We start from the raw sequence: 14,211 nt of genomic DNA, 5'->3' as shown, positions 1-14,211 counted from the left end.
AATGGTCCTTTGACTTGGCTATTGGGAACTTTGTTGCACTTACTGCAGCTGTAAATCATTCTTTCCATACATTTATACTCATTAGTGCTTTTATTGAAGGTGTTTTTCCATACTTTAAGGGGTTTTTTTGGTCATAATAACTGGTGATTTGTTTTCAGCTCGCTTGTACGGGCTACAGTCTGGCTTTTATTTCTTTCACAGTACCAATCCCTTACCTGCAAATTATTTTTCATTTCTGTGAGGACATAAAAAAAAAAAAAGTGTGTTATTGACCAGACCAGGAACTTAAGAGCTATAGAGGATACTTTAAGAATAATGGTGTGCTGTAATTTTTCTTTTAAGGCTTAGAAATGCTGAAATATGCATTGTCATAGGCTTTGCTATGCATAAAAATGGACATAAAAGTTCTTCCAACACAGGAGCAGCGGATTGCATTTATAAGGTAGGTATTTTTTCTCCTCTGCTGTTTGTGAATGTCTATGATTCTATGTTACTGAAAAGGTAGGGTCGTATTACTGCCTCAGTAGGAAGAACAGACAGGTGGAAGATAGGTAGGAGAAAGAAGCCCTGACCCCAGTGCGACCTTCCTGCCCTTTATAGAGGGTAATTGAGGGGCATCATGAGTCAAGAATGACACAATGCCAGAGAAAAGCAGATCATTTGTTTTAAGTAAGAAAACATGGCAAGAAAGTCGCCATGACAAGGTGGTTCAAGGTAAAATGAGATGTTACCAAGTCAGGTTGTAGACACCTGAAAATAAAGTTGAGTTCATATTGTAGTTATTGGCATAACCGAAAAGCTACTATTGCACTGGATGACTCATGTAGTAAGGAGAGGAATAAATGTGTAAAATATGCCTGTTGAGTCCTAAGGGCTTGTCTGAATATTTTACAGTGAGTTTCTGCCAGATGCATGAGTAAAGATTGTATCCTCTACTGCCTAACCAAAGTAAGATATTAAGAAATGAATTTTCAAAGGGAGCTATTGCTGTACAGTACTACTGCAGCAAGACAAAAATGTACCCAAAGGCACAGGGCCGAGGACCTTGTTTCAACATCAAACACAGAGATCAGGCTAATTTTCCTATTGTACTGAAAGGAAGAACTGCAGTTTTGATCTGCTGAGCCTAATTTTGCACACCTTTGCAGCATACATGGGATGCCTGGACAAAGAAGGGCGGCAGCGGAAGGGCCAGAGTGCGCTTTGTTGTTTGAAGACTCAATATTAGGAGCGTTAGAGTTTGATTACTATTTCTTACTAGGTCATTGAAATGCCTGGGAGAACATTTCAATTTTAACAATGTGTTCTGTCACTTCTATAACATTTTCTGCCTCTTTGCACTTTCATATCAATACACTATACAGAAATGCTAGCCAGACAATATTCCCAGAACGGTGTAGCCTCAGCAAACCTTGTTAGTTTCAGCAAGAGATTCAAGATGGGTTTTGTCCAATACAAATACAGAAATTGTGTTCTGTTCATGATTGGGTGAAATAGTTAAAAATGTATATAAAGCATCACCTTTAGCACTCATACATTTAGCCTACTTTCAGCATTTATTTAACCTCTTTCTGAGAACATTACTGTTTTTATCCTTATAGCATGTTCAAAAAAGGACATGACGAATTACCTAGACTGAGTTGAATTAGATGGGATAAAGTCACATTTTACTGTCAAAGTTTTTCCTCTTGCACTTTCAAAATGTATTTCTAGTGTGTTTCTGTTCTAAGATATTTCTGTAATCCAAGGTGGTCATAAATCAAGCATCAGCACTAACTCTATATTAAACTGACACATTTCTCTTAGGCACATTTTTTTTTCCCATTCTTTGTTTTGTCTGAGATTAACCACACATTATTCCCTAATCCAGAAAGGACATCACATGAATGATAAGTTAACTTCCCTGAGTACATTCAACAACGCAAATTAATTTCTCTATGGGTAGTGCTTGTGTATACATATACTTAAACACACATGCATATATACATATGTGTAAGATCTCCTTAATTTTTCATGCAATACTGAATTTGTCATCTAAATAATGACCAACAGGGATGTATATATTCACTGAATTTTAATTCATTGTATCCTTCTCAAGTGAGCTGAGAATTCTAGCTTTAAAATTTTATGATCCTTGAAGAGAAACAAACAAAAATTCAAAAATTAAAAGAAATTATTATCTTTGCCTTAAACATGAATTAAAGAACAGTTTCTACTCTCTTGATTAAAATGTGGCCTGATTAACATTTTTAACTGTTGTTAAGTCAAGACCAGGCTCTGTTCCCTGCCATTCCTTTGTACCAGTCCAATATTTGTGTGGCTGTGAAGTTCACCGGAACAAAGAACTGATCTGATTCATTAATTACCTTTTTTATTTCCTGGGTGAGATTCTGCTGGAACAACAAGGCAAACAGCTAAAACAGCAGCCCAGAATGAGCAGGTACAAAAGCAGCAAGATGAGCAAAGAAGAGATGAAGCAAGGCTCCTTCGGGCAGCAGGAGGTCTAATTCATGTCAGCTTTCAAGGAATAGTTACTTTACAGCATGATGCAATGAAAAACAGGGGTAGGGGCTTTTTGTACCAAATTCCTGACAAAAAATAGAAAACCTGTTTGGAAATTTCTGGAATTTGAAGGCAATTACAAGAGCTTGTCTATTTAGTAAATTGGAAAGACAGCAACAGGAAACCTGTCTTGGTTCAGTTAAAGATCATAATCTACAGGTCATCTCAAAAACTCTCATGTTTTGCATGTGCCTTAACAAAATTTCCAGTACATCCTGGCAAGACACATGACAATGGAACAGAAAGTCCAATATAAAAAAATAAATTGTTTTTGTACCAATTAAAGCATATATTCTTCTTTTGCAGATGATTATAATGCCCTTAATTCAAATACAAGAGTATGTATTTCTAGAAACTACAATTTTTTCTATAGCTCATTTTTTTTCCTAATGAAAGTTGAAAACCTGAATCAACTGATTAAACATGAAAGGTTGGTAGATATCAACATAAAGCATTGACGTCTTGAACTGTAGAGCAATTTCAAGAACACAAAATGAAATTTAGTATGTTTGGTCAGTTTTATTTTACAGAAATTTGCTACATTTTATATAACACCAGTATTTCAGATCATAAAACTGTCAGATATTCAAAACAATCAAGAATATGCTTAAAACCAAACTTCATATAGAATTATTCACAGAATTATCCAAACTGATATTTTGAGCTGTAGGGAAAGTTACGTTCTCCTAAATCTCATTCAAAGAGATTTTAATAGCAATCAGTGATTTAGGGAACTCAGGTCCGTGTTGATCCCTGTCAAGAAAAGTGTTTCTCTACAAGCTTTAAGCCACAACATATTGTCAACTGGAGGTGCATGAACAATCTCCTGTATGAAAATTCCCCTGCAGGTAGTCTGGAAATGAAGTATGGCTGTAATGGGGTCATGTTTACCATTCAACAACAGTCCAGTGCTTAATTTTAACAGGCCATTTTCATGAGCTGAATTCACCAGAAAGCCTGTTACCCGGTTTATTAATTTTAGAAAAATGGTTAAGTTCTGATTCTTATCCGTATTTTGAAAACTCGGACTTCTTGGAAGACAAATTTTAGCCAGATGTAAAGCTTCCCCCTGGAAACATAGCATTTAACTGTTTCATAAATTGTTTTATTTTCTCTGTGCACTTTTTATACCCTCATCCTGTGATGTTTGCTTTGTGTAGGGTTTTTCTAAACCTAAGTATGGAGTCTTTTTGAACCGTGAGCCAGGGATCGTAAGAGCTGGCGCGGGGGAAGACAGAGATACCCAATGGTCACTGAAGACTGAGCATCAAGCAGAGGAATTCAAAGGACAAGCAACTGAAGTCAAAAAATCCCAACAAGGGAGGACACTGCCTTGAAAGCACAGTTACAAGTGAAATACACAAGACAAGAAATACAACAAAAGAGCAATATAGTCTTCTCAAAAAAATACTGTGAAACTTATTTCTCCTGTGCTACAAATCATACAAGTTGCAGGTGTCCTGTATTCCTTGGAAAAAATTTTGAAAGAAAGTAAATTCTAAAATCACAGCGCATACGAACATTTTGGATGACGCTATCTGGCCTGCGAGTATAAGGCTGCATGTAAGCAGAAGTCTTGAAAGTCTCTTTAAGCCTAGATCTGTCAGATCTTTAGATAGTTTTGAAGTAAAAATGACACTGAAAGAAGGGGTATTTTTATTTAAATTAAAAGAATACCACTTTGATTTCCACAGAGAGGAAGGCAGAAGATGACCAAGGGCAGTATAATCACATTAATGTACCAAAACATAAAGCACAGGAAACAAATGAAAATAATGTGAAGGTACACCGCTTAGCAGGATTTCTGACACGCTAGACAAACTGAATTGGTGCATTTGCTCAGTGCATTCCTCCTACATATGGGTATGTTGAATACACAAAAAAGGAGGTGAAGTGGCTGTAGCATATGTAAAAAATATTTGCAGTGACTAATTTGATCTATATCTTTAAAGAAAGAGCATGAGAAAATTTGCCATATGCTTTAATGGCAGCAACTCCTGGCAATCAGCAAAACAGAGCTCCAAAATGCACAATGGTGAAATTGTAATGTGTCCACTGTACCGTACAATCTGCTGGATTAAAAAAAAAAAAAAAAAAAAAAAGTGATCAAATATTACCTGTGGAACTCCTCACAAATTATTGCAATTTGCAGTCCATGTTGCTCATGGGAGATTTTAACAACACAGATTCGTACTGAATAATACAAACAGCCTGACACTGACGAAAGTGGCTCCCTGTTGCCTGCAAGAGAATTTTGTGATCCAGAAAGTAAAAACTTCAGCCCTGGGAGAAGCTGTCTTGGAAGCAGCACTTATTTATAGAGACTCCAAGATTAAAGAAAGCTGTAATGGAGGTAATCATAATTAATAGCTTGAATTCAGCACAGAAGCAAGAAATAGGTTCAGAGAGTGCAATAACAGAAGGAGATGCAGCTGCATCAAGGAAACGCTGAGGCCTTAAGAAATCTGGGAAGTAATATGGAATTCATATAGTTTAGCTTTTGCTTTCAGAGCATGGGAAAAGGTGCTCTCTTTCCATTCTGTGTTTCCTAAACGTCTGCAGGCAAATTTTGCAAGTACCAGATGCTCAGTGAAATATCTCTTAAACAGGTTGATAGCTTTATTCCGGAACAATTCAATATGTTACGAAGCCGTCAGTGCTCTTGCACTCCATATAACTTCGGCTCTGCCTCATCCTGTGCTTTCCAGAATGAGAAGCAACTGGTTTAAGTATCATTTATGCCCAAATGGCTAAATATATCACCAGCTAATAAGAAAGAGAGAAGACTAAATTTAAGTCTCTTCAGAAAAAAAAACCGAGATGAGGCCAGTGCTTCAAATAAGAAGTATAGGTAAATAAAACAGAAGAAGACCCCAGGGGAGCAGAAGCATTATTGGGGTATGAAGCACATCAGCTGGCCAGGAGATCACCTCCATGTCTTCTGAGAACTTTACTTCACGGCTGAGCCCTTAGAAAGCAACTCCAAACTTCATCCATGCCAGAAGGAGACTCAGAAGATCGTCAAGGTGGTCTAAATACGATTGCAAGCTCATTAGGCACTTCAGTGCTATTTTAGTACTCAGTTCCAGACAAGCTTCTTTCACTTCAGCTGCACTGGTATTAGGAGAGGCTCTTGGGACTAGTCAGAAGGATTTTAGGTGAGTGTTCCACAAGGCTCACAGGATCTGGGTGTTGTCACACACCTGGGAAGGTCTATACATGGAAGGGGCTTATTTAGGACATTCACTAAGGAAAATTAATTATGGTGGGATTAAGCAGTGGAATAAAAAAATAGAAAAAACGGTGCATTAGGAAGAACAGTCTGACAAAGTACTTCAAGCTGATGAATAACATGACAAGTCACCATTACAACGCATTGGTATTTGGGATATACCAAATTAGACACCATTAGAATATGCATCCTGGAGAACAAGCTCGTAATGACAGGAGAACGGACTGTGTGATGTATTTTTGCTTTTTTTATTCTTGATCTAGGATATTTCGTATATTCTGTGATGTGGATTAGCAATCTTTGAGCTTTGTGAGGTAATTCTGAGACAGCAATCAGTAATTTACATAATTAGTGTAACAGTATTTAATTACATGATTACTGTAAATATGTGTAAAACTCTAATGGTGTAATTAGAATGTGTAATTACTACTTGTAATTACGTAATTAGGTATGATGACATATAACTAAACTTCTCATGAAAAAAAAGGATATTTACAAGCCCAGTTATAGGAACCAGTATAGTGCACAATTATATTGGTGGTATAAAAAGGAGAGTTACCTTTTTAATGCTAGATGTGCTAAAGCTAGCTCAAAAGTAGATGAACGCTAAAAGTTTGTGAACGGTGCCATAGTACTAGAAGAATGCATTGGCTTTCCTGAGCAGGGGTAGTTCAGTGATTATAGTCAGTACATACATTATTCCCATCCTTAATTATCTGTTATTTATTGATCACTCGTCATATGCTTAGCTGAATAACATGACCATAATGAGTGGCATAATGGAAGTATTCAAATATCTGTGATGGGCAGCATTTTCCAATTACTGATTTAAGTAATATATTACTTTTCTCTTAAGTCCTCAAAACACATCTGATTTCACCCTCCTGCCATGGTACCATTCCTACCCAGAGGAAGTACAGAACAGGTTTTCACCACTGCACTCTAGAGCTGCAGTGCCACGCCTCCCATTTACCACACCACACAGACTTTGCAGCCAACAGATTAATGGTTTAAAAAAAGCACAGTTTAAAACTCTTTGTCCTTGATCTCTAAACAAAAGCAATTTGACTGTTGTATAGACCCTTATCATAACTATAAAAAACTCAACAGAATTATCCTTTCAAATTCCTCAGTGTTCTTTCCTATGGGCTAGAAGATGGAGTCCTGGGTCACAGTTGCAAGCATTTATCTACAGAAGCATCTCCAGTAAGATCATTTGACTAGGTGATGGGCTTACCAGTGCAAATCCCCCAGGCGTGACCCAGAAAGACAGACTGCAGGCAGCATATTTTGCAGTTCTGTAATTGACATTAGCAGATTTCTTTCACTATTTCAATATACTGGAAATTTGTATTTTTTGTACAGATATACTTTTTGTTGTATGCTTTCCAAAACAGAAATATGTATGTTATGTATATATAAATAAACGTAAACATAAAACCAAATCCAGTATAATATATAACACATGCAACTCCACACACAACATCTGTATTTACATGTAATTACATATATATCTATAAAAAGAAAAAGAAATATGAAGTAACAGATGATGATCCAGAAAATGCAATGATCGCTTCAATAGCTCTGACTACCCCATTTCTAGCAAAACACATTAGTCTTATGTGTTCTATAATCTGAGCAAGGGTCATGATGCAGTCAAAAAAACCAGAAGGGATAAACTGTGAAGAGATAGATGAGATTCCTGGTAGAATTCCAAATGGTAATTCAGTTGCACCTTGTAAGGAAATATATGAAGTGTTTTACCAGCAACTTTTACAGAAAACTTTAATAGATGTTCATTTTTTACAAATTCTTTAAGTTAGCCATAGAGGCCTGTAAAATTTCTCAAAGCAAAATGTAATCTTTGATTTCTCGCTAGAATTATATACACATTACGTTGGATGCCTCAAATCTTTGGCCTCTTGCGTATATAAATCTGAGATTTCACTGAGGCTACTTGAAAAAATTCCCACCTTGTCATTTGTGGTTATTTGTCCATGTTGTTTTCTTCTCCCTTCTTCCCCATCCATGCACGATATGAGCACAGAGAAATGAATCCTATTCATTAACTTTGTTATGGTTTCATTTATTTAGAAGTCAACTTCTAACACTTTTTGTTTTATTTTTCCTGCTACGCATAGCAGATCTTCCCTGAACTAGAAATCTCCTTTCTTGAATGTGGATAACTCCAGTATTTCAGGTATTTTGAATGTAATATCTAATACCACAATCACTAATACACAAATACTTTCCTTTTTTTCCTTGAGGTACCAGGCTTGACACATCTTGGGAGTATATTAGCTTTTCCACAACACCATCATATTGGCGTCCTTTGTTCGACTATAACATGCAGGCTTTCTTCTCGGAAGTATTTCAAATTTATGAGCCTCTAGCATCTGTTATAACTGTTACATTAAGTTATATTGCATTTCGTACCCATAGCATTTTATTCTCTTTTTGGTTTTGTTTTGTTTTGGTTTGTTTTGGTTTGGTTTTTTTTGATATGCAAGATTATATAGTCTTTCTTACGCAAAGAACTCCTCTTTAGTAACAGCTTTAGGAATCAGACATTTACAGTGCATTCATAGTCAATGTTATTCGTAAAATCATGACAGATTTTTCCCAGTACAGATACTGGAGGAACTCCGCTAATGACTTCTTTGTAAACCAGTGGTCCAACTTTAAGAGACTAGAGACGTTTCAGAGAAAGTAGCATGTATTTTTGCCGTTTTTGCTCTTAACACTTGTTGATATTTGCTAAGAATTACTGTTGAAGGCAGGATACTTGGCAAGATGAACCCCTAGCCTGAATCAGCTATTGTCTTTTTCTACTTTGCACAATTTACTCCTTCTTGTTTGACTCTTAGATAATAATTTTGCATTTTGCAAATGCTTCCATCATATCAGATGCTTTACTTGAATGCATGTCAGATTTGCTTTCTTAAATTTTCCCCAGTTTGAAAAGAATAAGATGGCTATTTTGAACATTATGTATTTGTAGACTAGAGTAATATTTCCACAGTATAATTGTTTCTGCAAAAGAAAGTATTTATTTTATTTTGAAAAATAGGTGTAAAAACACGCAGTACTTACTCTGCTGGCAGTTTCTTCCCATAAATTCACCTGGACATTCACAGGAATAGTTGGCAACGAGATCTGTACAGATTCCACCATTCTTGCAAGGTTCGGCTTCACATTCATTTACATCTGTAGGAAAAACACAAGATAATGTCAGGATTAGCAAAGAGAAATTGTAAAAGCAATAAGCACATGTTTTAAAGCGCTAAAATACAACACATTTATACAGTTGACATTAGAAGAAGTACATTTTTTAGCCTAGCAAACATGCTTCTTAAAGGATTGATTAAACAGGGAATGCTTTACAAAAAACCCAAATCGATCCCATATAGATTTAGCTAGTTTCATATACGCACAGCACACAACAGAATTTAAAGTTTTGTTCAGAGATATTCACTCTAACTTGCAGAGGACATCAGGGCCACAAGTCACAGTTCGGCCTTAAATAAACAAATTCAACTAACAGAGTACTCACTAGCGATCCTTGCAATTTCAAGAAATGTAGCTACTTCTTTATCAACAGATGCCAGTTAAGAATGTCTCTCAGTTCATCTTAATTCATTAAACATCTAATTGACAAGGTTGTTTAACGGTCTAAAAAATTTCCTTTCTGTGCATGAGTTAGTGGGCAAATTGAAACTAATAGCTTGATCTAGAAGCTTGCAAATTTTATTAAATTCAAAAGACAGAAAAGGTGGTTAATTTCATTTGAGTTTCCCTTTTCCGGCACACTTTGTCAAATGCTGCAAGAATAATACTCCCCTGTGTTTTTCAGTGTAGTAACCTTAAAGTATAGTATCAGATTATTTTTCTCAAATGCAATACAGTATTTTTCAGCCATAATGAATAGGCAGATGAAGGATAATGATATCTAATAATTAAAATTCTCCATCTGTGCATTTATGTTTATACTATATGGCAGAGAAACACTGTATGGATTTTATACAACATTGTCTCAAAGGGCTGCATCAATGCATACAGTTAAATGTTTAAAAGATGATAGCCCACGCTATCTTCATTAAGAGTTGAAGTCCTGTTGCGTTAGACACTGTGAACAGCAAACAAGAAGGTAGTCTTTGGCTTGTGCTACAATTTTACTTCACTCAGTTTTGCTTGGGTGCATGTTCATTTAGGATACAGCTGCCATAGAGTGCACATGTACACAGCACGGAAATAAATTCAAAAGAGAAGACACGTAGCATAGATGAACTAGTTGCATTCATTGGTCTGCAAAATAACCTATGAATTGAAGTAATACTCCTCACTGTTGTGTTGAATCTGCTTCCGTCCCCAAAGGGCAAACCTGGTTTGCGCTGCATGTACAATCTAAAGAAGAGGCTACATACATGTCTAAACCTGAGGCAATAAGGCTTGTGCAGAAGAAGCAGAATTCAGCTCTGTCAACAAAGTTGCTTGATTTCTGGTAGCTGAGTACGTAACTTTTGTGCTTTTAGTTTGATCTTTTACATTTACTTGGAATATATGTACAAAAATTCTGTGTTTTAATAGACACGTCTTGCCTAGATCTGATTGAATTTGTGATGTCTCCAGGGAAGGCTGCACCTCTGGTCTTTTCTGCAGATCTAAAAAGCTGTGTAGCTTTCAGGTTATGTGTGCGATGTATGTGGGCTAGGCTGAAAACTGAATAGCTGGGCCCAGAGGGTGATGATCAGTGGCAAAAAGTCCAGTTGGAGGCCACTAACTATCAGTGTAGCCCTGGACCAAATACTGGCCTGATCCTGTTCAACATCTTTACTAATGATCTGGCTGGTGAGGCAGAGGGCACCCTCACCAAGTTTGCTGGTGACACAAAACTGGTGTTACCAGATACACCAGCTGGGTGTGCTGCCATCCAGAGGGACCTCAACAGGCTGCAGAAGTGCACTGAAGAGGAACCTTATGAAGTTCAACAAGGGGAAGTGCAAAGCCCTGCCTCTGCCCCTGGGGAGGAACAGTCCTAAGCACCAGTACGCACTGCTGGGCCGGCCAGCTGGAAAGCAGCTTGGCAGACAAGGACCTGGGGGTCCTGGTGGACAACAAGCTGTCCATGAGACAGCAATGCATCCTCATGGCAAAGAAGGCCAACAGTCTCCTGAGCTGTATTAGGCAGAGCATTGCCAGCAGGTCAAGGGAGGTGATCCTTCCTCTCTACTCAGCTCTGGCGAGGTCACACCTAGAGTGCTGCGTCCAGTTCTGGGCTCTCCAGTATGAGAGAGACATGGACGTACTGGAGAGAGTTGACTCATAAATGCATATAAACACCTGAAGGGAGGGTGCAAAGAAGATGGAGCCAGGCTTTTTTCAGTGGTGCCCAGTGACATGAGGAAAGGCAATGGGCACAAACTGAAACACCGGACATTCTGTCTCAACATCATAAACCCCTTTTTTTACTTGGAGGGGGTGACTGAACTGTGCTATAGGTTGCCCAGGGTATTTGTGGAGTCTCCATGGAGATATTCAAAAGCCATTTGGATATAGCCCTGAGCAACCAGCTCTACATGGCCCTGCTTGAGCAGGAGGTGGACCACATGACCCCCCAGAGGTCCCTTCCACCCTCAATCTTTCTGTGATTCTGTGATAATCTTCCCATTGTTGTGAACAGAACTGCAGGGACTGACCTTCAGCTAAATGTGGCAGCTTGTTTCAGTTCTATGAACCAGAAAAAAATCAGATTTTTATACTAAAGTTGGTGATGGCTACTGATCTCTGAGTTTCTTTTTAATCTGTTGTGTCTTATTATTTATTGTGTATAAAGATAATAATGGACTAATAAAAATTCACAGGGTTATCTGATTTTCTGTCTGTTATAGAGGAAGAAGAGAAGTAACAGCTTAGTGTGCAAAAAATAAAACCTTCCAAGTGAAATGACCAAAGAACGGACCTGCTCAATTCTAAATTAAATTCTTTATCTGTATTTATAAAATTTAACAAGGTTCTTCAGCTCCCTATTTGCCTTTTTAAGCAAAGCCCATTAACCTTACGTTTTCATCAGGTTTTTCATCATCTTAATATAGGCTAACACTTTTGTGGGAAAAAAATATCAAGGTCACTGTGAACTAGAAAACATTAAGTGAACATATGAACTGTCTCTTACTTGGTGAAATAAAGGTAGTAATTTATCCTCTTAAAAGCTTTTCTGTGTAAAGATAATATCTTCTCAAGATATTTTAATTTTTCTAATTTGCCATTCATATTGAAATATGTAGGAAAAAATGCCCAACTTTCCAGCATATTCTATATTGTCTATATTATGATGTAGAAAACAGACAGAACCTTAAGTACCAAATACTTTTATAGCAATCCTCATATTCTATCCCTATGGAGCAATTAGCTATGATCAGTGCAGAAAGATGGAAGTTTTTTATTATTATCTTTCTTACTTGGATCCTACAGCGATTTTTTTTTCCAGTAATTTGAGAACCTTTAGTCCCATCAGTTCAAACAAATATCTCATATTTGATGGACAAGGAAAGACTAGATAATTGCAGCATCATGTTTGATACCAGAACAGATATTTAGTTGGAAAGATAATGAACGGAACTATGTTAAAGAAAGGAGCATAAGTTCTACAGAATTATTTAATTTACTCTTCATTATTTAAGTTGATTGAACATATAGATGTAACATATTTAAATAAAAGTGCTTCCTGCAAATTATGGTCAGATTTTATTAAAATTCCTAGATGTGCCAATTATGATACTAAACTTTACACCAGCTGGTGTGTTTCTTTTTTCTGAAACACATATATTCCCTTTTAGACTTTGTCATATTGTCATGATTAGAAGTAAATTTGAATAGAAATTTTAAAGTGACAGAGTTTCTGGAGTAGTTGCTCCTAAGGACAATAAAGAAGACTCATAAAGAAAAGCTTTCTGTGTGTTGTCAGATAGGAATTCTTCACTGACTATGCAATCAACCTGCCTATGTGAGAAGGATGTGCTTTTAATGTAAATTTCTAATACAAAGTAAAATCACTGTAGGTTGCTCATGATCAGGTAAACTTAGATTTTATGCTGGGTCAGATTTTGAAGTGTAATTTAGATAACAATCCTACACACTGCAATAACTAAACCACAGATAGCTGGGTACTACCAAAGAATTCAGAGTTCCTCAGAGAGGGACATAATAAGACTGAGTGAAATGGGCTCCTGAAGAGGTTTAAATGCTAACACAGGAGAAGCCCGTATTTCTAAATATTGCCCAGGTTAACTAAAACAACAAAAAAAACCCCCACAAACTGAAAAACATAAAAAAAATCCAACCCAACCCAAAACCCCCAACCTCCCCCATGCCCAGTCCCCCAAGATTTCTCTAATGAAGATGGTTTCTGAAATTAATAGTGATGCAGGAACAAGGAAACTCCGACTATTTTCTGAAAATAGATTGTTCCTTGAATAATAGCTTGAACGGATAATACAGTTGATTAGGAAGTAAAGGTTTCTTTTTATGTTGAAGATGATTAAATTTACATTTCCTACCTTTAAGATCAAACCATAGCTACAAAGCTATTAACCACACTTCTGTTTGAAGCACAGTCATTGTGCAATTTGGAAGAGAACTATGCTGTCAGAAACTGGGCAAGTAAGAGAGAACTTCGCTATATTACATAGTTATTTGCCAAATCATCATAGGGCAGAGTTCTGGGGTTTTGTCCTTCTTTGTTGGATTGTATATATTTTTTTTAATCCTTTAAGTATTTAATAAAACATGAATGAAAACTAGTACTGTACTTGCAAATGTAATATAATTAAAAATGCATAATCCCCATTTTGGAATTTACCTGTTAAATACAGCCACACGTGCTTTCCTGAAAAATTACCCCACATGAAATGGATATATAAATTATGTAAATTATAATAAAAAAATTAAATAGTACATCCAGTAATTTGAGTTCTTCTGTAAGCTACTTGGTATAAGACTGACTTTTTGTGATGAAGGGATGGATAAGCTCAATCAGTTGGTTTTGCCAACACAGCTTGCCTTTTGGCTGCAAATGCACACCAGTATCTTGTTCCTGTCCCCTGCTTGCTTGTTCTTTACTTAGCCCAGATTCCTGGTTTCTGCCACCTGAGCCTTTGTTTCTGATCCAGGACTACCTTTTGGAGTACAGACTTCTTGAAGTTCCCTCCTGCTGACAAGAAACTTCTTTCCTTATCCTTTGATTTTATACTCATTTGGGCTTACTAATCACACTTGGTCTGCTCATCTCAAGTCTAAGTCACGGTTTTAATCAGTCTTCTGTCTTGATAGAATGGTTGGCCCATCGCAGCGACAGCATCTAGGTTCAAGTGTCCATACTGGAAGTCAGCTTGGCTCTTATTAGGAGCATTGATTAGACA

At 36.9% G+C, this 14,211-nt stretch overlaps 1 protein-coding gene across 2 annotated transcripts in view; it reads right to left on the bottom strand.

Moving 5' to 3' along the window:
* The window catches only part of EDIL3 (EGF like repeats and discoidin domains 3), a 270,438-nt gene that overhangs the window by 94,346 nt on the left and 161,881 nt on the right, over positions 1-14,211 (bottom strand). For both annotated transcript variants that reach the window (XM_063319979.1, XM_063319978.1), the window contains one exon: positions 8,888-9,001. In XM_063319979.1, the coding sequence (XP_063176049.1) occupies positions 8,888-9,001 (114 nt within the window). The remainder of the gene's footprint in view (positions 1-8,887; positions 9,002-14,211) is intronic.

Source organism: Chroicocephalus ridibundus, chromosome Z (genome assembly GCF_963924245.1).
Source record: "Chroicocephalus ridibundus chromosome Z, bChrRid1.1, whole genome shotgun sequence".
NCBI lineage: Eukaryota > Metazoa > Chordata > Aves > Charadriiformes > Laridae > Chroicocephalus > Chroicocephalus ridibundus.
This window is presented reverse-complemented; position numbering and strand designations above follow the sequence as displayed.